This window comes from Artemia franciscana, chromosome 5, assembly GCF_032884065.1.
Source record: "Artemia franciscana chromosome 5, ASM3288406v1, whole genome shotgun sequence".
NCBI classification, from domain to species: Eukaryota; Metazoa; Arthropoda; class Branchiopoda; order Anostraca; family Artemiidae; genus Artemia; species Artemia franciscana.
The window spans coordinates 34,832,957-34,855,781 of record NC_088867.1 but is presented as its reverse complement, the minus strand read 5'-3'; the positions used below and the strand labels follow the sequence as shown (position 1 = coordinate 34,855,781).

Below are 22,825 nucleotides of genomic sequence, written 5' to 3'. Positions count from 1 at the left end.
GGTTCTCTAATACCCTGAATGCGATGGTGAGATTTTCGTTAAGATTCTATGACTTTTAGAGGGTGTTTCCCCCTATTTTCTAAAATAAGGCAAATTTTCCCAGGCTCTTAACTTTTAATGAGTAAGACTAAATTTGATGAAACTTATAAATTTAAAATCAGCATAAAAATCTGATTCTTTTGATGTATCTTTTAGTATCAAAATTCCGTTTTTTCAGAGTTTCGTTTACTATTGAGCCTGGTCGCTCCTTACTACAGTTCGTTACCACGAGCTGCTTGACTATGTTAGAATTAGAAGATGTTTAACCTCGATATTGTTTTAACAAAATTGGCGAAGCTTTTCTTAATTGAAGTTTTCCAGTGCCGAAGCAGCGGTCTATACCATCAGTAGCCGCACCGTAACCGTAAGCTTTATTTGCGATGACTTCATAAAATGTAGAACTTTTACAGTGCATAGTTTTTCTAGCACTCCTGAATGGTTAACTTTCGAAAGTAATAATTATTTCTGCTTGTTAGTTACCGTTTTAATACCCCGCAAATTGATCAAACTATAAAGACGGGGACTTATGAAAATTGCTTTTTTCGCTCTTTTCCCGATCTATTAAAAGTTTTTAGCCTTTCTATAGCCATAAAAGAATCTCCTGGATGATTTAAAAGAAGTTTACACACCGTGTATACCTTGAGTATTGTGGTGAGTTGGGCAATGTTTAACTTTCAAGCGTAAACTAGAAAAGATGGAAGCTCAGAGGTGCATAAACCTCAGAATAGATAACCTCATAAACCTCTATGCTAAACCTCAGAATAGATATTAAGATATAGCATTAGTAAGAAAAATTCGGAAAACGAATTAGTATTGGTGTAGGTTTTTCAAACCAAGCTCACACGATTCCAGTTTTCTGCTTTCGCATCACACGTTGAATTACCAAAGAATACACATTATTAATAAATATTGGCTTTTTGTGGTCAGGTGGAATTATAGTGTGTTGTAGGCATAACCCTTCAGCGACGACGTCAAGGGGTTTACAGGGTATGGGCCCTTCAAGTACGCATAAGTGTCGTCGGAAGCCAACTAATTTATGGGTTGGAGACACTGATTAGGAGGACTGAATTTTAAACATACATAATGTTTTTTTTCTTTATTAATTGAAATTTTATTCTTTGATAGCAGTTATTTGATGTTACGCAAAAAACAGCTAATAAGGCTGGGCTTATCTCATAAGTTAATAATACCATTTTTGATATCACCTGAGTATATCCTGATACGACCCCCTTTCCTTATTAAAAGTCCATGTAATCTTAGATGCATCATTTGATAGTTAATAATAAGTAACTCTAAATAAATCGCAAATAACAGTAAAAATAATAATAATAAATTATAAAACAAGAAATTTAGTTTTATATACAATATATAAACATATATACACGTAAATATCAAACATATAGCAACGTAATACACATTATACATGGAAATAGTACATGGAAAATAACTACAATAAGCAAAGACAGGTAAATTGTGTTTTAGTAAATAATAAAAAAAATTATACTACAAATTTTAACAAAATAACTATTTTCTTTGTAATTAAAGAATTACTAATGTTTTCTTTTCTGTAACAAGACTTGCAAATAAGCTGCTAACCTCGCCCAATTATCGCACTAAATTCCAGCTACCGTACTCTACAAAACGGTTGAAATCTCTGCCAAAGGGGTTTGAAGATGACTTTCTAGGGATTAATTCTGGAGAAAGCTTGTTTAATATGGCAATTGATCGACAGATGCAGCTTTCTTAGAGGTTTTTCTGCCTAAGTTTCTTCGTGAAGGTGATCAGTTTTAGTAAGGCTATAAGTTACTCTCGCCATCCCACCTCTGGCAGGTATCATTTTAGAAGTTCCTTCAGAAGGAGGGTAAACCATTTACCTATAGAATCTCGGCCTAGATGCAGCACTAATTGGTTTTTAATGTCATGGAAGAGGTTTCGCAGGACTGGACAGATGTAGTAATTTACTGTAAACTATAAAAAGCATGGGTTTTAGTGTGCTCCTTACATTTTATTCTTATTTGCCACCAAAAAATATTTCTTAACATGTTTGAAGCAGACAAAACTGCTTATTTAAACCCCTATTTAACTTTATAACCTGGTTGATCACTACCGTTCTTTTTAAATACCAGTAGCCATTTACCTGCTCATATATTGGAATCTTGTAGCAGCTACCTCACTCAATATCTCAGACAGACTGCTTTGTAGTGGAATGGGACCAATCAAAGTCATTTTGATCACAAATTTTCGTGTTTATGAATACATCCTCTCTCTATTGGAAAACAACTTTGGGATCGTGCCTTAATTTTCGACTGCTTATCCCTATGGCTTATTGTTAACTAATGATGTTGTTGTACGACTATTTGTTATTGGTAATAATCTTTGATTGGATCATTGCAGAGAAACGTTAACGTTAAATCAGAAAAAATTGAATAATATAGCTTCCAAGGATACTCACAATTTACAACTCCATAAACAAAATTATCAAAGAATTGGAGGTTGGTTTAAAAAAAGGATTTTTCAGTAATGTCCAAAATTTCCTCTTATATCATCTATTTTGATCCACAAAAATTATACTAGATCTGTTAAAAAAAAAAAAAAATCAAATCCCATTTGTCCTCTTTGTGTCCTTATTTGGCTGGATCGGAATCAAAGCAAATCATGGCAACAAAAAGCAGTATTTTATGTAGCCTCCTAAAGGTAGCTGACACAAATGGAATCTCTTACTCATTGACATATTCTTGACCAGCAAACAATTATAATACCTATTCAGAATCATAGAAATGATCTCTTTTGAGTAATAAACCAAATCAAGTGGGTTCATTTCATTGAGGCTATAGAAGGAAATTAGATATTTTTAGAAAACTACCACAACCACTGTTATATCTTAGAGATACAAGAATTTGAAAGTAGTTCCGTATATAATGACAAAAACAATGAATTCGATCTATATTGAAGTGTCAACAAAGGGTCGGCCAAGGTTCAACCCTTAGCAAGGAGGTGGAGGCATTTAGACTTTTTCCAAGGCGAAAGTGCTCAAAATACACTATTAGGCAACTATTTTCCAACCTTCTATGGGTAGTCCCTTTTCGGCCAATATTAGATCTGCCCCCTTGTGCAGGAATGGGCATCGATACTTCAAAAATCAGAGAACGTTGACTTGATTCACTTTTATACTGAGCCCATATCTTATTTTGTTTGCTTTCTATTAGTATTAGTTCTTCTATGAAAGGCTATGTTTCCCTAACGAGGGATATGTTATAGCTATGTTTCCCTAACGAGAGATTGTGTTTCCTTTTAGGCCAAGAGATTTCTCCCCTCCCTCAGTCAGATAACAAAATAAACAGCTGATACAAAAAACAATTAAATAAAGATTTGTACAAGTTTAATTATCACAAGTCGGAACATTGTGGTAAACCGGTTCTTCTATTTTTACAACTGAAGATGTACTGGTAACCGTTGACACGTTTGTCTCGTTAACCATTTCTGTTATAGCTTTGTTTGAATCATTCTGATCACTAAAAGACACATAAAACGCCTCATGGTCTACATTATCACTAGTTTTTTCCTTACATTCCAGGTTTTCTTCCAAAAGTTCAATAGCGTCAATTAGAAATCTTTGAGCAAATTCTAAGGACGTAACCTCATTTACACTGTAACTTAAAGTCGATAGTCTTTCAGTCAATTCACGCAAAGTTTCTTGCGCCTGCACTACACGTCGCTCATAGCCTGAGGGATCATTTTTTCTTTGACGTAATATTTGCAACACATCCACATGGTCTGTGGTTTCTCCTTCCTTTTCTTCTTCTAATACTTCTGCACAAACAAGCTCTTCTTCAACAACTTCTTCTCCCCCACCCTCAACATAGTACTCTTCATAGAAGTCTTCAAGTTCTTCAACAACAATATCTGTAACCACTTCATTTCTTTCTCCGTCCTCTGTTGTCACAACAACCTCATTTGGTTGTTGGTTTTCTATTTCATAGCAAAATTCACCATATTCATCAAGCCACACATCGCCACTTATATTGATACTTCTATCGGCCCTTTTCTGTATTTCAGAATCATTCAGATCGGTAGGACGATATGAACGTCTGTCACGCAGCAATGATCTTGTCCGTGGAGTTCTGGCTATTTTCTTTTTAGTCATCCAGCTTTCCATGACGTTCCGTATTTTTTTAATTTCTGGCCAATAAGGTCGCTTACCTAGAAAGAGTAGGAAGTAGACTTTGACACAAAAGCCTCAAAATGTATCAGCAGGAAGACTTGTATTAGTAAATTTGCTTATAATGAGAATTTAGAGACATTCTTTCTCTTCATCCCAAATCGACACCTGTCTATGAAAAGACACAAACAGGACATTCCCTATTACCTCAGACAAAAGTTTTTTTTTTTAAAGAACGTCCGTGGTATTCTCACCATTTTTGTTTTTGGTCATCTAGCTTTCCATGGCGCTCTATATTTTTTAACTTTTGGTTAATAAGGTCTAGTAGATAATAAATCTAGTAGGTAAGGTGGACTAAGTAGGTAAGGTAGGACTGGTAAGAGTTAAGAATCTGATGCTTTGACACTAAAACCTGAAAAATATAAGCAAGAAGAGCTATATTAGTAAATTTCCTCATGATAAGAATTTAGAGATTTACTTCCTCCTCCTTCACAGAGGTCTAAATAGCGGCGAAGACCACACTCCCTTTCCATCACAAACATCAAAAACAAGAATAACAATAGGGAGTTCTTTTCGTAAGACAGTGGAAATCTAATTTGAATGAATATTTCGGCCCTATGTCCAAGGACCGTCTTCAGCAAAATATAAATATATAGAAGAAGAAAAACTTACAACAACATATGACCAATAAACTAAAATGAATTTTTTTTAAAAACAGTCTCAGCATCCTTACTTCAGCGAAATTCAACCAGGACTGATAAATAAAGTGAGATGCAACAAGGCAATTCATTGAAATAAAAAAAGAATGATTAAAAAACACGTTTTTAGCACTAATCTTGCCTTTTTGGCAGGTCTATTAAGGTCTATTTATGCCTCAAATGATATCTTATCTTTGATATCTTAAATACCTCAAAGGTCTATTTATGACTGGCTCTGTGTTACTATCTACAGGTTTTTAAAGATATTTTCCAAGATTTTTTTTTTCTAATAATTGCTCAGATACTGGACGGCCCTTGGACATAGGGCCGAAATATTCATTCAAACTAGATTTCCATTGTCTTACGAAAATATTCCCTAATGTTCTTCTTGTTTTTGCTGTTTGACGTTTTTGATGTAATCAAAATCTGTCTGTTGCATTTACCAATAATTTGACAATCATAAATCTTCTAAATTCTGGTAAAGATAAACTCCAGTTACTCGCCAAAGAGGTGTATATCAAATACCATGCGATTGTGGCAAATCCTATGTAGCAAGAACTCACCAGAATTTAGAGAAACACCTACAACAGCATAAAGATGATATCACTAAAGCTCTGAGTTCTAATATTGCTTCTGTTTCTTTTGATTCTGCTTTAAGCAGCCATGTGTTTGAAAATCCTAGCCACAAATACTTTTTGAAGAATCCGCCCTTATTAGGCAATGACTTAGGCATAAAGCAAGTAGTCCGAATTGCCTCGTTTCATTACAATAAATATATCAGTCCTGATTGAACTTCACTGAAGTAAGGATGATGAGACTGTTTTTAAAAATTTGCTTTTTAGTTTTAATGGTCGTATGTTGTTGCAAGTTTTTCTTCTTCTATATATTTTTGTGTTTTGCTGAGGACGGCCCTTGGACATAGGGCCAAAATATTCATTCAAATTAGATTTCCATTGTCTTTCTAAAAGAATTCCCTGTTTTTCTTCTTGTTTTTGATGTTCACAGAGGTCAAATCAAAATGTGCCAATAAAGACACAACACGGCATTCCGTGTTACGTCTGGCTTTCCACGACGTTCCAAATTTTTCAATTCCTGGCCAATAACGTTGGTTACAAAGAAAGAGTATAAATCTAGTAAAAAAAAAAAAAAAAATCTAGTAATGGGGCATAATTTACTGTTTTGATATTAAAAAGTTAAAAAATATAAGCAAGGAAACTTGATCACATTAGCCTCAGGAAGATTTTGAATATACAATGCTTCTTTTCATTTCTATTTAATAAACAATTTTTTTTTTCTCTATCGTTTAAAACCTTTCCTATATCTTCTCTCTCGTTTGTTAATTTCTTTCTTGGACATAACTCCTTTTTTTGCAGATTCTATAATCATTTTCTTCTTAATATGTTATTTGAATTATTGAATTCTAAGCAGAAGAAACTTTATTCACATTAAATTTTGCCATTTTGCTTACTTTAGATTGCTTTTTCTGTCTTTTTTAAGGTTAAACTTTTTATGAATGTGTTTGTCTCTCATTACCAAAAAGCAAAGGAGATTTTTTACTTTTACTGGTAATGCAAAACTGCATTTTAAATGTTGTCCTTTTCTTTGTATTTTTATCCTTAAATTCCCGTCTAGTTATTTATTTTAAATTTTGGCATGTTAAATTTGTACAATATTAGATTTTATCTGTTCAAATATGCGTATGATAACAATTTTGCTAACACACACTTACAGATTTAATTCAAGCCTTTACATCCGGGGTTCCCAAGCCAAGAAACTGCATAGCATGATTTTAAATCCTCCCCTCCCTTTTCTCTTTAGATGAGACGAAAAGATTTTTGCTGCAATAATTAATCGGTTAACGTACCTTATTATAGAAAAAACTCATCGTAACAAAAGTCTCCCTAGAACAAGGCGCGGCAGTGCTGTGTCAATTAATTCATTTTAATTGCTTCAATATTCATCGATCCTTGATGGAGATGGCCTTAAGACAGGGAGGTTTGAACCGCAGGCCACAGTATGTCTAGTTAATTTTTGAATTAAAATGGAATAGTTGTGAGCATCAAGTCATGGCTAATTGTAGAAAAAGCCAAGACAGATAGTCCAATTGAGTGTGAAGCAAACCGAGTCCGTTGATTTTTGAATTAAAATGGAATAGTTGTGAGCATCAAGTCATGGCTAATTGTAGGAAAAGCCAAGACAGATAGTCCAATTGAGTGAGAAGCAAACCGAGTCCGTTGATTTTTTAATTAAAATGGAATAGTTGTGAGCATCAAGTCATGGCTAATTGTAGAAAAAGCCAAGACAGATAGTCCAATTGAGTGAGAAGCAAACCGAGTCCGTTGATTTTTGAATTAAAATGGAATAGTTGTGAGCATCAAGTCATGGCTAATTGTAGAAAAAGCCAAGACAGATAGTCCAATTGAGTGAGAAGCAAACCGAGTCCGTTGATTTTTGAATTAAAATGGAATAGTTGTGAGCATCAAGTCATGGCTAATTGTAGAAAAAGCCAAGACAGATAGTCCAATTGAGTGAGAAGCAAACCGAGTCCGTTGATTTTTGAATTAAAATGGAATAGTTGTGAGCATCAAGCCATGGCCAAATGTAGAAAAAGCCAAGACAGATAGTCCAATTGAGTGAGAAGCAAAGCGAGTCCGTTGATTTTTGAATTAAAATGGAATAGTTGTGAGCATCGAGCCATGGCCAATTGTAGAAAAAGCCGAGACAGATAGTCCAATTGAGTGAGAAGCAAAGCGAGTCCGTTGATTTTTGAATTAAAATGGAATAGTTGAGAGCATCAAGCCATGGCCAATTGTAGAAAAAGCCGAGACAGATAGTCCAATTGATTGAGAAGCAAACCTGAGATTATCCACTGCAGTTTTAAGAAGTGACTGGATACGTCCAAGAGGAAGACCCAAGTTCTGGTGGAATAAAAGTCTCGAGAAATTCCTGGACAAGGCTGGAATTTTACTGCGTGGTGCAGAGGTCCTTGCTGCTGACCGTCCCTTGAGGAGAAGGCCGACGTCACTTTCAATACCACCCCGGCATGAGGATTAAGTGAGTAAGTAATTTTAAGAAGTTTTAGAGATAGAAGTTCTACTAGGAAGTTGAGCAGAAATCATCTTGGAAATCATGTCCTCGCATCATTTCTAAAATCATCCCCAAAATCCTTCTCGCGTTTCCTAGGGATGCCTCCACTCTTATTTGGCCCACCTGCCTGTATTTTAAATCTTAATCTACGTGTGACATAATCTAATAATAATAATAATAATAATAATAATAATAATAATAATAATAATAATAATAATAATAATAATAATCTTAATCTACGTGTGACATAATCTAATAATAATAATAATAATAATCTTAATCTAAGTGTGACAAAAAACAATCAGTGGCCTAAGGGGTTTTCTACTGACAGTGACGAAAACAGTATTATATACGAAAATTACCACTAAAATATTATACATAATTACCTACTCAGAGCTAAAAGTAAAAAAAAAATGACGTCACAATAACTTAGTTTTAAATATACACAACATTAGGCAAACCTTAGCATCCCCCCTCCCAAGAGGCTCCACTAAAACTGAAGACCTTAGCATTTTCCAGACATCAAATAAGGCTTAAAATAAGGTACTTACTTTACTTACACTTTATTACTACTTATTATTACTACTATTATTACTTATACTTTATACTTTAAATAAGGATTAATATATTAATCGGCGCTCGTGTTGCTTTTTTTGTGGGCAGAGCTAACGTCATGTGGTGAACAAAACTTATATGTTGACCTAACTTCTAGCTGATACCTATCTGAAAGGATAACTATATAGCCAATCAAGAGCATACTCCCTACAGGACATTTAAGGCAATAGAGTTCTCAATATAATTTTTTCGATATTAGCGTCTAGTCATGTCAGTAAAACTTAGTAATATAATTAATTTAGAGATATTTGGTGAAACTAAAAAAATAAACAAAAAAACCGTATACATTGAACTTGCTATCATGATTTTAAGAAGGGAGCATCAAGGATGAGGGGATATACATGTGCTTTTTTGACAAAAACCTACCGGTGGATCACCCCACCCTCCATTTATCGCATTTTTTAGTTAAGTTTCCTTTACTAAAAAACTATAAGCAAACAATAAACATGCATATAGATACATAAAAACAACTTTTGAAATTCAACATCTGTAATCTACCTTTCTTTCTGCTTATGATCATAAAAAAAAAGAAAAAAAAGTCTTCATTAAAAGATTGGCTTTTTACTAAAAGAGCAGATCAGATTATTATTATTTTTATCCCACATCCACTCATTTTTACTTTCGATTTAAACCTGACCTTTAAGAAACCAAAAGTGAAGTTAATTTGAGCGTATTTTAAACTTTCTAGTTTTGCGATGTAAAGCTCCACTGTTAGTTTTAATTCCTATTACGCCCGTGTACTAGCATCTAAAAGCCTCTCTATACAACTTCAAATGCCTTAGGTCTAAAGCCCGATTTAAAAATATTGGGCCTACCAAAATTTTCAGGTAACACAGCTTCTGGGAAGTTTTGCCTTACGAAACGATCAACGCAAATCATCATTTGAGATCCAAGGGTGATGCCGCTTTCCGTCATTTTTCGTATGTAAGCAATTATATCTGGGTGAACTGGCTTCACACGCTAGAACAAAAGACACCAATAAAACAAAGTGTAACTGGTTCAAATAATTTTCTAAAGACAGATTCTAGTTTTTTTTTAAATTTTATAAAAAAAAAATTTATAAAAAAAAACTTTATGAAGTTTTATAAAAAAAATTTTTATAAAAAATTCAGCGTAACGACCAAGGGATACCAAAATATTTCTCTTCGTTTTAAGTTTTAATTTGGCTTCTTACTTTCAGTTGAAGTGACTTTTTATGAATTTAATTTTCTTACATAGTTCTGAAGTAAGGCATTTAACAATTTCCTTGTGATGTGTCAAACCTCCCCTAGGCCATTGGATATCTTTGGCCCAGTATATCCTCCACTTTATCAGGACCTATTAGGCCTTTATTTTCGGGCTTGTTTACTTATGACTGTCTTAGCTCTATAGCTATCTACCTTAGTTCGTTAAGTTCGTTTAGTTAGTTAAGTATAAAAGAAAAAAAAACTGATCAAATATAATAGTAAACAAAGGGAATATTCGGTTCGTTTCAGTTTTGAATAAAAGTTGCAAAAATTAGAATCGAATTTTTTGCGTCCAAATAGTTTACTTTACAGTCATAGATACCAATAAGAATTTCAATGGTGACGTCACTTGGTTGATCTCACTTGACATGATTTACTGTATTCTGTCAAAATTTTGCTTCAACTTAAGTTTTATCAGAACTTAAATTTGCACCTGTAATGTACCATTTCTGTTGAGATGCAGCTTAAGGAGCAGAATTGAAAAGTGCAGAATTTTTTATATAAAAAAAGTTTTTATATAAAAACTCTAACAGATGTACTCACAGATAACCTGATTCTGATGTATACTGATGTATTCCACCTCAGATGCAAAAGGCGGTTTTACATATATTTCTCATTTGAAGCTCTGAAAACAGGTCATGCAGGATTATTTTTTTAATTTAAGAAGACTTAGACAGAGACAAATTTATTGACAGGCTCGACATGCACTTACAGGCAATAAAACTGAACCGTTTACAAGGTACACAAAAATTGCATAAAAAAGAACTGCAATTGCTTTTACTTGACGACCTAACATTTTACAATAGCAGAGGAACAGGATAATCAGGCGTAGGCATTTTGGGCGTGGCATTTTCTCGTGTTAAACGAGATAATTTATCTCTCGTGTTAATTTAACTTAAAAGTTCTGCTATCACCTGAAAATGAACGACGAACATATAATGCTATGTGAAGGAAGCATTGATAACTGCCAGTGAAACATCTTTCTGTTATAACTAAATGCCTTTGTAATTAATTAAACGAGGAATATTTGTGAATATATGTGTTTATTTTTCCTCGTAATCGGCTACATATTTTTGCTTTTTAAGAATAAAGCATATAGACATTTATAAGACATTTTATAAGACTTTTTAAGCATATAGACATTTATAGCCTCAAAAACGATCTAAATAGGTCACAAACGTAAGGAAAAATTCGTATTTTTGTCTTGGTGGTTGTACCGAATCTATGGTGACGCCAAGACATCAAGAAGAAGCTCACATTGTCTATAGCTAGAAGACAAGTGACAACGAGGATCGATATATGCAATACAGCATTATATAAAGCAATACAATAATATATGCAATACAGCATTAAGTATATTTGTCGTTCATTTTCAGGTGGTAGAAGAACTTTTAAGTAACATTGTCGTCTAACACGAGAAAATGCCACACCCAACATGCTTACACCTGATTAAAACAGGTATAAAGAAGTCAACGCCAAAAAATTTCCAAGTTTCGTCTTGCGACTTGTGCATTGTTTATGTCAAGTGCTGGTCGAAGTGGGGATTGTCTTTGAACTGAACATATAAGTTGGCCTTTACTGGAGTCGAGCCTAACTCGAGAAATATGAACTTCTGTTTCATATTTTTCCTCCGTAATTATGTTCGACTTAATTATGTTGTTACATAATTCAGCAACAATATATATATATATATATATATATATATATATATATATATATATATATATATATATATATATATATATATATATATATATATATATATATATATATATATATATACGTTTTTTGAGTACACACGCTTGGAGTTGATGTATTTCACTTGGGTGTTAGACTTTGACCCTAATCCCCTGTGCTATATCCCTCCAACCTAGTATAAGGGCTTCAGCCTCTGTCCTGTTAGCATATACAGACACAAGCCTTTCAGTAAGAGGGGTGCCAATACAACTTATGTTTCAGCAGAATTAGCCTACCTCTTCTTTCATGGGATGAACTTGATCATGTGCTTCTTCCCTTGGACACCAGCATATGTAAACAATTTCAGCACCAAGACTTTTTCTAAGCATTTCAACCTAAAAATTAAAATGATAATTATAAAACATTCAGTTACCCTCTCACCTTAAAATACTTTCTGTCAAACCAGAATTTCGGCCATCATTCCAAAGCACGTTCCGAGCAATAATGAGAATTAGAAAAATGATTTTGGCCTCAATCGATGTAAAGGCAAATTTGCCTAACCTAAACCTGGTAACGTCGGCAATGAACAGGGGGAAATGAATGCCAGGTTTTTCTTGTCACTCAATTGGATTATCTGTCTTGGCTTTTTCTACAATTAGCCATGTGTTGGCTTCTACAAAGCCAACCAGGCTCTGGTTGGCTTTGTGCTGACACATATGTTGCAACGGACAAAATTCAAGATTTTACCTGTTACCTTTAAACAATATTTGTTTCCTATTCAAATCCACTATCATCTTTTTTTCCCTGTGCAAAGCTTCTTTTCCTCAACTGGTACCTTTCACTACTCATCCCAGGTTGAAAAACTCTAAACAAATTCTATTTGTTTAGAATAAAGTGAAATATTATTTTAGGTTTAAAATACTCTCTGTCAAACGAGAATTTCGGCCATCATTCCAAAGCACGTTCCAAGCAATAATGAGAATTAGAAAAATGATTTTGGCCACAATTGATGTAAAGCAAATTTGCCTTACATTTACAATTTGACCCAAAATCAAGCAAATTTAAGATGACTTTTATTGAACTCAAACCTGTTTCTAGGCTCATGCCCGTCTGACTAGACCGTCCACTCAATTGTAAATAGGCTGGTCAAACGAACTAAAAAAAGGTTATAATGGACGGGTTAGGGAGATCCTTTAGATACTGTACCCTTTTAATATACCCGAGCATGGATATTGGCTGGCGTTGAAGAATAATTCCAATAGGCAACAAAATTCAGCTTTCCCTAGCCTCAATAGCCTCAATAGGAGAAGCATATTGTCATTCAATTTGAAAAATAGCCAAGAGCTCATATGGTATGAGCTCTAGCAAAATTATAAAAATCAATAGATTGATTTAAAATGAAAATCAGAGGCTTAATACCGGTCGGGATTTAAAATAAGAGCTCTAAGTCACGGTGTCCTTCTAAATATCAAAATTCATTAAGATCCGATCACCCACTCGCAAGTTATAGATACCTCATTTTTCTAATTTTTCCTCTCCCTTCAGCCCCCCAGATGGTCGGATCGGGGAAAACGACTTTATCAAGTCAATTTGTGCAGCTCCCTGACACGCCTACCAATTTTCATCGTCCTAGCACGTCCAGAAGCACCAAACTCGCCAGAGCACTGAACCCCACCCCTAACTCCGCCAAAGAGAGCGAATCCAGTACGGTTACGTCAATCACGTATATGCAACCTTTGCTTATCCAACCCACCAAGTTTCATCCCGATTCCTCCACTCTAAGCGTTTTCCAAGATTTCCGATTTCCCCCTCCAACTCCCCCAAATGTCAACAGAACTGGCCGGGATTTGAAACAAGAGCTCTGAGACATGACTTCCTTTTAAATATCAAATTTCATTAAGATCCGGTCACCCGTTCTTAAGATGAAAATACCTCAATTTTTCTAATTTTTCCAAATTAGCACCGCCCAGCTCCTCCAGAGAGAACGGATCCGTTCCAATTATGTCAATCGCGTATCTAGAACTTGTGCTTATTCTTTCCATCAAGTTTCATCCCGATCTCTCCACTCTAAGCGTTTTCCAAGATTTCTGTTTCCCCCTTCTAACTACCCCCAATGTCACAGGATCTGGTAATTTAAAATGAGAGCTCTAAAGCACAAGATCCTTCTAAACATCAAATTTCATTAAGATCTGATCACCTGTTCATAAGTTACAAAAACCTCACTTTGTCTAATTTTTCTGAATTATTCCCCCCTCCCCAACTCCACCAAAAAGAGCGGATCCGTTCCGGTTATGCCAGTCATGTATCTTGGAATTGGTTTTATTCTTCCCACCCAGTTTCATCCTGATCGTTCCACTTTAAGTATTTTCCAAGATTTCCGGTTTCCCCCCAACTGCCCCCCCCCCCAATGACGCTAGATCCGATCGAGATTTAAATAAGAGATCTGAGTTACGAGGTCCTTCTACATATGAAGTTTCATTAAGATCCGATCACTCCTTCTTAAGTTAAAACTATGTCATTTTTTCTAATTTTCAAGAATTAACCCCCCCCCCCCAATCCCCAAAATAAAGCAGATTCGTTCCGATTATGTCTCTCACCAAGTTTCATCCCGATCCCTCCACTCTAAGCGTTTTCCAAGACTTAAGGTCCCCCCAACTCCCCCCAATGTCACCGGACCTGGTCGTGATTTAAAATAAGAGCTCTGAGATACGATATCCTTCTAAATATCAAATTTCATTGAGATCCGATCACCCGTTCGTCAGTTAAAAATACCTCATTTTTTCTAATTTTTCAGGATTAATCCTCCCCCCAACTACCCCAAAGAGAGCTGATGCGTTCCGGTTATGTCAATCACGTATCTGGGACTTGTGCTTATTTTTCCCACCAAGCTTCATCCCGATCCCTCCAATCTAAGCGTTTTCCAAGATTTTAGGTGCCCCCCCAACTCCCCCAATGTCACCAGATCCGGTCGGGATTTAAATAAGAGCTCTGAGAAACAATATCCTTCCAAACTTCAAATTTCATTACGATCCGACCAGTCCTTCGTAAGTTAAAATACCTCATTTTTTCTAATTTTTCAGAATTAACCCTCCCTCCCCAACTCCCCCAAACAGAGCAGATCCTTTCCGGTTATTTCAATCACGTATCTAGGACTTCTTCTTGTTTTTCTCACCAAGTTTCATCCCGATCCCTCCACTCTAAGCGTTTTCCAAGATTTAGGTCCTCCCTCCAACTCCCCCCAATATCACCAGATTAGGTCGGGATTTAAAATAAGAGCTCTGAAACACGATATGCTTCCAAACATCAAATTTCATTAAGATTCCATCACTCGTTTGTAAGTTAAAAATACTTCATTTTTTCTATTTTTACCGAATTAACCAACCCCCCACTGCCCCAGATGGTCATATTGGGAAAACGACTATTTCTAATTTAATATGGTTCGGTCCCTGATACGCCTGCCAAATTTCATCGTCCTAGCTTACCTGGAAGTACCTAAAGTAGCTAAACCGGGACAGACAGACAGACCGACAGAATTTGCGATCGATATGTCACTTGGTTAATACCAAGTGCCATAATAATAATTTTCTAGCTTTTAATCAATTTCTCAAATAAGCGTACACTAAAAGTACAAAGAATCAAATTTAAAACGCTGATATATCCAATCATCAATGGTATAATTTGACCATTCTGATTGGGTAGAACTATTCTTTTTCTAGTCGTAACTACTAAACCTAGTGGCCGCCATTTCCTAGATATGAGCGGGTTTGTTTTTCACTGCGTTTTGAAAAAAGTTTGGAAGAAGAAAAAAGAAGAAAGTTTGTTCCCGAATTTTATGACAATCTTTGATTTTGCATTTATTTTGCTTTATTGCCATGAATGCAAACAACATAATTTGTAGCCCATTTTATTTAAGAAACCATTATACAAAATAAATTTTCTACTTAGAACGATATTTTCCTATTTTTTTGTTGAAATTCTTGAGTGACTGATATTATTTTAAGCGCAAAGAATGCCTCCCTTAAAAACTCAACGAGGAAATCTTTCCTTTTTAATCATAATTTAACCTCAGGGACATCAATGAAGACATTGATGTAGAAACCAATCTCAAAGTGTACATGGAAAACATCACTTTTGAGAACCACAAAAATCGAATGACTCACTTTAATACTGAAAGTCCGGCGCACGGCGAGTCTTTCCAAGTTCGTATTTGATGTTCCATTTTGAACAACAAAGAAATTTAGCACCGCAGCAGCTTAGCACCGGTTTTAGCACCACATTTTAGCACCGGTAGCAGTAATTTCTTCTTTTTCACTAGTAGCAATTGGATACAATCTCTGAAGTGGTTAACATAGATAGCAGACATAGTCATTCTCTAGTAGGTGATATTTTTTTTTATATGCAAAAAAATCCTCGCATAACAACTCACGACAGAGAAACCTATCCATTTTTAGTCATAAGTCGATCTCAGAGGCATTGATGCACAAACAATTTGAAAGTGCATGCACATAGCATTTGAATACGGCAAAAGTGGACTTAATATAATTTATTACTGAAAGCGTTGGGTACTAGTCTTTCTCAGCTCATGTATTAGGTTGGAATATCTTGGTTCTTATTTATTTTAATATATTAACAAGGCTTGAATGGTTTATTTCGATTGGTAAAGGTGCCATTTAGAGGGTACATATAGTAGACAATTTAACACTATACCATTTTTGTCTCTTTTTTTTTTACTAACAATTGGGCTCAAAACTAGTTCACAGCACTTTCCATTGTCAACAATATAATCCAATTAAATGCACACATAAATTTTTTGAGGGAGGTTGCAGGGAACGTATTAACAACAAAAATACTAAATTATATGACAAGCGTTGATAATTATGGTAATAATTGTAAGAAATGAAACATTTTCTTTGGGGCGGGGTTAGATACCTACATTTTCCCATGTGCTCTCACTGGAGCCAATACATAGAAATCTGATCAATTTTAACAGCAATATCTATTATTACCCCCATTTTATTCAGACGTATGGTGTTTCTTTCATTTCTTCTTGAAATAAAGTCTGCTAAAAATTTCACAAGCTTTTTTTTTTTTAATTTTGTCCAAGCTGAATAAGTGAGGCACCTGTAATGAATTGTGAGAATTGTGAGGCCTCTGTGAAATTGAAACCAAAGGGATAGAGACACTCGAATACTAGTTAAAGTGTCCTTCAAATACAAAATCTGAGTTTTGAATTGTTCTTTTTTCATATCAAACTTAAATACAGGTTTTGCTGATCTTATTTTCTTTTGATCCGACGGTGAAAGAACTTGATATAAAAGCTAAATAATGGAAGATACGCACTTGTGTATAATACGACCAGCCTTTACCACGACAATACACAAGTCGCAAAACCAAACTTTTGAATTTATTGGTGTCGACTTCCATACATCTTCTAGTCAAGTGTAGGCATGAAGTGCGTGGCATTTTCTCGTATTATTTCTGCACACCAAAACCTATTTTAAATCATTACTAATATATGTATCCGTCCTGCTAAGCCGTCCCTGTATATAGCCGTCCTGGCTAAGTGGTTGGCACGTTGGTTTGAGAATTCTTTGTCCATTGGGCACGGATTCGATCCCAGGCGTAGCTGGTTATTTGGTTTGGGACGGGGGTCAGTTCCAAGCGTTTCTAAGAAAACCCTTCAGGTTTGTGTACAATTTGTATCGCTAGTGATTTGAGGATGAGCTGAGTATTACTAGGTTGAGAATGTAGTAGGGCTAGCGTACTCCCATCTTCTATTTATAAATGCGGGAGCATAATTTAGCGAAATTTCCCGATTGTTACCATTTTTAACCATAATTACGTGTGCGTCTAGGCTAATGATATTTATTTCAGTATTTATTTCAGGACTTCGATTCTCTTGAATTGTTATTTAGGAGTATTTGTTGAGGGTTTGAATTAGAGCACCTCCTTCCCCTGTAAGCACGTTCTAAACCTCAGTACAAAACAATACCCAGGAGGGTGGCTACGGGGTTTAACCCCCCGTCCTTTCCCTACCCGAAACTTTTGTCCAAGACGCATAAACAAATGTTTGATGAGTTTTAACATTTCTATTTGTACCCCCCTCCCTCCCAAAAAACCTCCCCGCGAACATCTATCCTGTATACGGCCTTGCCTCAGAATAAATAAATTTTCCGATTTTCACAATTATTTCCATAATTACCATTATGGTAAATTATTCCATAATTTTTATTCTCCGCATTCAAGGGCTGTATCCAGGGGAGATACCCGATTCAACAGGGACAAATCCTTTTACTTAACAGTGAAAAAAAAATCTGAATATTTTCATCACATATACAGTGGCCGTCATCAGCAGATAAACTAAAATAATACAAATAAAACACCGACCTTTCTACTAAACAGCAGATTAATTACATACTGTTTAACGCTCTTATTTTCTTCAAAGCAGTTACAGATACTAGGTCTCTTTGATTTCCCAGTTCCCGGTCCATTGACTTGACTTCTATGTGAAGGTCCATTATCAGTTAAAAAAGGTCAATGGTATTGAGAGAAACTAAATTTATTTTGTCTACTCCCCTCCCCCCTCCCAAAAAAAATTGTTCGACTCATACAAAATTAACAAAAAGATATGTGCACAAATTTGAGCCAGTTCGACTTAGGAGTTGGCCGTATTGATAATTTAAAAAATATGACGTTCTGTAACGTAAAAATATAATGTTCTAAGGTTTATATAAGTATAAACCTATAGCGTTCGGAGGAGTGTACTATTATAAATCATCAATTATTTCAAAGTCCAATAGTATATAATAAACCTATAGCGTTCGGAGGAGTGTACTATTATAAATCATCAAATATTTCAAAGCCCAACAGCATATAAAAGATAAAACAAGTATTCCTTCTGAGTGAATCCCACTCAAAACCGGTTAATATCGGAAGATAAAAATTTCATCACATGCCGGACTTAAAGATCTGAATATTCCTTTTGACAGGAATTGCAGTCTTAAACAGGATGAAAGGGCTCCACAACAGCTTTCAAGCTATCAGATCAGAGAATTCTAGTGCTATAACTGCAACGCAGCAGGTCACTACACAAAATTTGGCTGCCAGAAATGAAGAGCCGATACCATTCTTAATTAAAATTAAATTAAAAACAACAAGTTTTTTTTAACGGAAAGTAAGGAGCGGCATTAAAACTTAAAACGAACAGAAATTACTTCGTATATGAAAGGGGCTGCTTCCTCATCAACGCCCCGCTCTTTACGCTAAAGTTTGACTCTTTCTATTAACTCTACTTTTTAAAACAGTAAGAAACTCTAGCGTAAAGAGCGAGGCGTTGATGAGGAAGCAGCCCTCATCAACGCAAAACAAAAAAAAAGAAATAAACATGCATCCGTGATCTGCCTTAAGGCAAAAAAAAATACAAATTTCCACATTTTTTTAGATAAGAGCTTGAAATTCTATAATAGGGTTCTCTGATACGCTGAATCTGATGATGTGATTTTCGATCAGATTCTATGACTTTTAGGGGGTGTTTCCCCTATTTTCTAAAATAACGCAAATTTTCTCAGGCTCGTAACTTTTGATGGGTAAGACTAAACTTGATGAAACTTATATATTTAAAATCAGCAGTAAAATGCGATTCTTTTAATGTAGCTATTGGTATAAAAATTCCATTTTTTAGAGTTCTGGTTACTATTGAGCCGGGTCGCTCTTTACTACAGTTCGTTACCACGAACTGTTTGACAAGTTTCCTAGAGATTGAAAAGCCTTTATTTGTAAAGCTATAAGACATTACGAGCCATATGAGCAAACTGTAATATCTGCTTTAAATAAACTTAATACAAATAAATTTCTTTTTAATTTCTGTCTACGTACAATATTAGTTGGTATTTAAAATTTTCAATTTAACTAGACATGATTTTAATTGAAATTTCCATATTACTACCCCACATTTTCCTTATGGCAACCCGTCTACTCAGTCAAATTAGTGTTTGAGAAGTTTTATTCTCCATTTTTTTTTGGCAGCAGATTCAAATTCAAATAAGTCTTATAGTGGCTGGCACAGTACCGACTGAAATTATGAATGGTTGAAAACCACCCCTGCGCCAATGAATATATCCACGGTGAAAGTTTAACTACAACACTATACCTGACTTCAGATGAATCTTGGACTATCCCATTTTTTATGGAATGAAAAAAGGGAAAAGGAGAACAGAGAGTGTTTTATAGTATGGCCCTTTACAAAACTAAAGAAGAAATTACAACCACTTACAGCTGATCCTGGTAATAGGTGATGCAAAGCAGCAATGTTCCAAAACAACTTTCCTTTGACTTTATTTCAACTGACATTCAGCACCAAACCAAAGTCACTGCTGTTTTGAGTTGACTACACAACGTGTGCAGAAGGGAGGCGGGAGAGGGGTCTTGCCCTATCTTTTTTCTCAAATATATTATTCCTTCGTTACATTCCAAAGTTTCTTTACTTAATTAGTTCCTCCACGTCGGTTCAAATATCTTTGTTTATTTCAACGATAGTACCCCCCCCCCCCCCCCTTAGAGATTAACTCTTGTGCAGTCATTAGTCGTATTTTTCTCAGGGTATTATAATGCCCTTTATACTAATAATAAGGGTAAAGGGTATTCTAGCCTAGGTAAAATTTAGGGTAGGAAAGAAAAGTAACAACGATGACTGCTACATTTTTTTAAGCACAATAATCTAATCAATACCATACAGTATTTGGTCAAAAACGCCGATAAGCAAAGATGGTACTCACATTATGCTAAAAACAGCCAACTAGCTTGCTTATGATATTGAAACCAAAGAATGCCAGAATCGGTACAAGATACGACGGGGAAATTTATGGATAATGTATAATTTCGGCTATATATCTAGCCATTAGTGGGGGAGGGTAAAGTAGAGTGATATAGTTCCGACAATGAGAGAATTACGATTTTCCCATTAAAATTCAATCGTTATCCTCTTTCCAAGGAGGATTTTCAAATTTTTGATGGTTCTTTTTAATTTTGACAGACAGCCAAAAGCCTTGGTTCTATTCCTCCCATGCCGGTTCAAATATTTTTTATTTATTTAGACGATATCTCCCCCCCCCCCCCGAGATAAAATCCTGCGCACTTGGCCTGTCTCGACAACGTAACTTTTAACATGTATCAGAGTATTTCTTATTAGTAACATTGACACCCTATATTCTTATTCTTATCAGTAAGAACAAATAGGTAAGCCCATGGAGGCTTTTCAGTCTATTCCCAAAATTATAAATTCCTTACTTTTTAAATCCAACACTCAGTACATGTTTAAGATTTTGGAGCCTTTCCAAAATATACACATTTTGTCCATTATTGCGAAGTTTCTAAACAAAAACTAAAATTAATAGTGCTAAGGATGCTTCCGATTAAAGGGTTACAGACAGTTTTTTCACTTTCAACTTCAAAAATTCGTGGCAATGGGCTTCGGATTTCCATGGAGGAAAAATACAATTTTTGAAATAAAAACAATAACAAATTAGAAATGTTTTCAGTCAGCTATGTCAAAAGCTCTATTGATTAGAAAATTGATGCTTTTTTTGTTGTCTTTGAGACAGCATGTGTTCTCTGAATGTGTCGTGTCTTGTTTTGTCTCACAAATTTCATTTGTTTCTAACAAATCTGTTGGCCTAACAAACATTTGTCCTAATGTTTCTAACAAGATTGACTAAATACTTCGATAACCTTAAGAATTTGTCCGGGGGCTATGTCTTTATACAGAGAGGAAGGAAAATTCCCTCTATGAAAATATATAAAATCACAAAAAAACATTCGTTTCAGTAATAGTCTCAGCAAAAACTTTTCTAATCCTATATCATGCTGCATTACTTTTCAGGAATATCTTGGGACTGAAATAAATGAAAAGCTATAGCGGGAAAACAAAATACAACTACCCCCCTCACGTGAAATAAGCTCTCTGGAGCTTTTATTTAGCTTTCTCCTATCACACGATGCACAAAAATGAGCGAGGATCCCAAGTACAACTGACAACTAACTACCACCCAACAACAAAAAAAAATGCAAATGCTATTCAAACGCTAAATCATAGATAGATAGATAGATAGAGAGAGAGAGAGGGAGGGAGAGAGGGAGAGAGGGAGAGAGAGAGAGAGAGAGAGAGAGAGAGAGAGAGAGAGAGAGAGAGAGAGAGAGAGAGAGAGAGAGAGAGAGAGAGAGAGAGAGAGAGAGAGAGAGAGAAGGGGAGGTGAGACATTTCCGTATTGTACATGAATTTATTCTGATCACTCAGCAGAAACTAGCCAGGGAACCAACGGTCAAAAATAAACCTGAAACGAACTTATTAAAATGTCTTTTGTCTTATTCGACAAAAGACAATTTTAATCACTTATTAAAATGTCTTATTAATTTTGTCTTTTTCCTTACTTAGTACTATGCATCGGCACTGTTTCTGTTTTCTGTTTCTGTTTTTTCTTGCCTGTTTCTGCCTGTTTCTGTTTTTACAAAAACAGAACAGAAAACAGAAACAGGCTACCTGTTTTTGTTTTACCTGTTTCTGTTTCTGTTCTGTTTTTTTTTTTGCATCTGTTTTTTTTCGTTTCTATTTTTTTTTTATCTGTTTTCTGTTTTTTTTTTTTTCAAATGCCGCGCTATCTAGCGGGCATGATACCGAAACGCATGATACCTACCCGTACCTACCGTACCGAAACGCACATCTAGCGGGCATGATACCATGATACCGTTGATTTTTGAATTTAAACAGAAACGGAATAGTTGTGGGAAAAGTCAAAGTCATGGCCAATTGTAGAAAAAAGCTAAGACCGATTGTCCAATTAAGTGGGCAACCCAGTCAAGGTTAATTTTACCCCTTTGATTGCCGTTGTGACTGTCTCCCATTTATGCTACACCTCTCCGTGCATGCATGTCCCTTGACAATGCCGAAATAGAGTCAACCCGTTGACTACGGGTTGACTACTTGAAAATTTTCCTCTCATGCATGTCACTCCACAATGCTCAACTAGAGTCAACCTCTCATGCTAATTCACGGCGGGGTAAATCTGAGCGAAAGAGAGAGATAGAGAAAGAGAGAGAAGCTTGAACGCTATACAGTGGACATGGGCTAGATGGGAACCCCATATGACAATGTCTCTACTGTTGGTATATGTGTAGCGGATGGCTATTACCGCTTGAGCAACGGTCTAACCATTGACGGCTTTAAGGATTCGTGCTTTAAGCGGCAAACATGGGCTCAATGAAACCCCATATAAAAGAGGAATATAGCGTTGGTATTTACTTAGAGCAATGGGTTACCGCTAGAATAGCGG

At 35.4% G+C, this 22,825-nt stretch overlaps 1 protein-coding gene across 2 annotated transcripts in view; it reads right to left on the bottom strand.

The window, feature by feature from the left end:
* Positions 1–3,401: 3,401 nt before the first annotated feature.
* Positions 3,402–22,825, bottom strand: part of LOC136027322 (uncharacterized) — a 49,650-nt gene continuing 30,226 nt past the window's right edge. For both annotated transcript variants that reach the window (XM_065704447.1, XM_065704448.1), the window contains exons 6-8: positions 11,798–11,896; positions 9,414–9,558; positions 3,402–4,239 (exon numbers count right to left, since the gene is read on the bottom strand). In XM_065704447.1, coding sequence (XP_065560519.1) covers positions 3,419–4,239; positions 9,414–9,558; positions 11,798–11,896 — 1,065 coding nt within the window. In that variant the 3' untranslated portion in view covers positions 3,402–3,418. The remainder of the gene's footprint in view (positions 4,240–9,413; positions 9,559–11,797; positions 11,897–22,825) is intronic.